At 41.5% G+C, this 1741-nt stretch overlaps 1 protein-coding gene across 1 annotated transcript; it reads right to left on the bottom strand.

The window, feature by feature from the left end:
- Nucleotides 1–35: 35 nt before the first annotated feature.
- LOC21383849 (50S ribosomal protein L7/L12) lies at nt 36–690 on the bottom strand. Its single transcript, XM_010111295.2, has one exon. The coding sequence runs from the start codon at nt 564–566 to the stop codon at nt 45–47; it is 522 nt and encodes a 173-aa protein (XP_010109597.1). The 5' UTR covers nt 567–690; the 3' UTR covers nt 36–44.
- Between the last annotated feature and the right edge of the window lie 1051 nt (nt 691–1741).

Raw genomic sequence — 1741 nt, 5'->3', positions numbered from 1 at the left:
GTTTTTTTTTTTTTTTTTTTTTTTTTTTTTTTTGTCTTGAGTTATTATTCCAATACCACAGTAGCACCCAATTCCTTGAGCTTCTCGATAATCGGACCGGCTTCTTCCTTGGTGACGCCTTTCTTCAGCACGACGGGGACTTTCTCCACCAAATCCTTGGCCTCCTTCAGCCCCAAATCGGTGAACGACCGAACCTCCTTAATGATCTTGATCTTCGCTGCCGCGTCGAACTTCTCCAGCTTTATGTCGAACGCCGTCTTCTCCGCCGCCTTCGCCTCGCCGGCGCCGGCCTCTCCAGATCCGCCCGACGCCGGGCCGGGCGCCGTGGAGACGGCCGGGCCGTAGCGGTCGAGGCCCATCTTGAGGCGGAAGAGGACGGCGTAGTCGTGCCTCTCGAGCTTGGTGAGGTCGAGGAGCTCGTCGGCGATTCGCTCGAGCTTCTGCGAGCGGCTCTCGGTGCCGGCGGCCGTGGCGGTGGATAGGGAGGCGCGTGAGAGTAGGTTGGTGGCGAAGAGCATGGGGAGAAACCTGGTGGTGGTGGGGATTTTGGTGGCTATGGAAGACATTGTTGGGGATTTAGGAGATTTGGATTTTGGGGTTTTTTCTCTGTTTCTTCAAATAGTTTGTTCTTCCTTTTTGGGGGTTTTCATTTGGTAATCTCTCTCTCTCTCTCTCTCACTCAGTGAAGAAGCAGCTTCTGAAAAAAATTGTTGTGTGTATCAGGGGTTTTAGTTAGGGGTGTAGACTGTAGATGAAGGGGCCGAGGGTAATTTCGACATTTCGTTATGACACTGGATGTGTCGTTTTCCAATAAACGACGCCAAATTCTGGATACCAACGGTATGTTGTTTTCTTTTTTGGATATTTGGTATTTACTATTTACGCCCTGGATTTTGAGCTTATATAAAAATGTGTTATGTTAAGTGAGTTCAAGATTGGACCCCAAATTTCTATAATCTTTAACCAATTGATGATTTCCATACCTAATTTTGTTCATTATTTTGTTTCAATATAGGGTCCAATTCGAGCAAAAAATACCTAACCCGCCCTAAATAGAGGAAGGTTAAAAAATTAGCTTATTTTGGACTAGACCGACCATGAAATGGATTTGATGTTGAAGAAATCAATTGCAAAGATCTTTTAGTTCAGGGTAGTACTAATTAGCTTAACATGAGAAGTTCACTTGGCAAAAAAGTCTTGGAAGTGTTTTTTTTTTTTTTAAGTAAGGACTACGGCTGCTTCGTGTTTATTTGTCTTTGTGACCTATGGATGTTGAGCTTGTAATTTGATTGTACATGGATGAACATGTTATGGATATTTGTTTAGTACTTTGGTTTGCAATCTTACGCGATTTTGAATGTTTCTGCCATTCTATTTTGGACATAAATCTTCTTTCTTCTTTTTGGGCAAAGCTGCTGCCAAGATGGACCTGGAAACTGAACCAGCCGTTGGTTGCCTAGGCTGTTTCAATTGAATTCAAATCACATGTCTAATTTTAATCCAAAATAATATTAACCAATCATATCATACCATATCATTTAAAAATTCAAAATGTTTTGATGATTTTGACATGACAAAATGTAATTCGAAACTGAAAATTTGACAAAAATGATCAGTTCGGTTTTTTGGGATTTTCTATTGAAGAAACCAAAAAACCGGAACTAATTTTAACTTTATTAGTTTTTACCCTTATATTTTCGTTTCTAGGGATGCGAAAATAACAATAAAAATTAGCATCGAT

Source organism: Morus notabilis, unplaced genomic scaffold, assembly GCF_000414095.1.
Source record: "Morus notabilis unplaced genomic scaffold, ASM41409v2 Scaffold10944, whole genome shotgun sequence".
NCBI classification, from domain to species: domain Eukaryota; kingdom Viridiplantae; phylum Streptophyta; class Magnoliopsida; order Rosales; family Moraceae; genus Morus; species Morus notabilis.
The sequence above is the reverse complement of the archived record's forward strand: the minus strand, read 5'-3'. Positions and strand labels throughout refer to the sequence as shown.

What these genes read in the sequence shown, in the direction of transcription:
- LOC21383849 (XM_010111295.2), bottom strand. Translation starts at nt 566, where the DNA reads ATGTCTTCCATAGCCACCAAAATCCCCACCACCACCAGGTTTCTCCCC.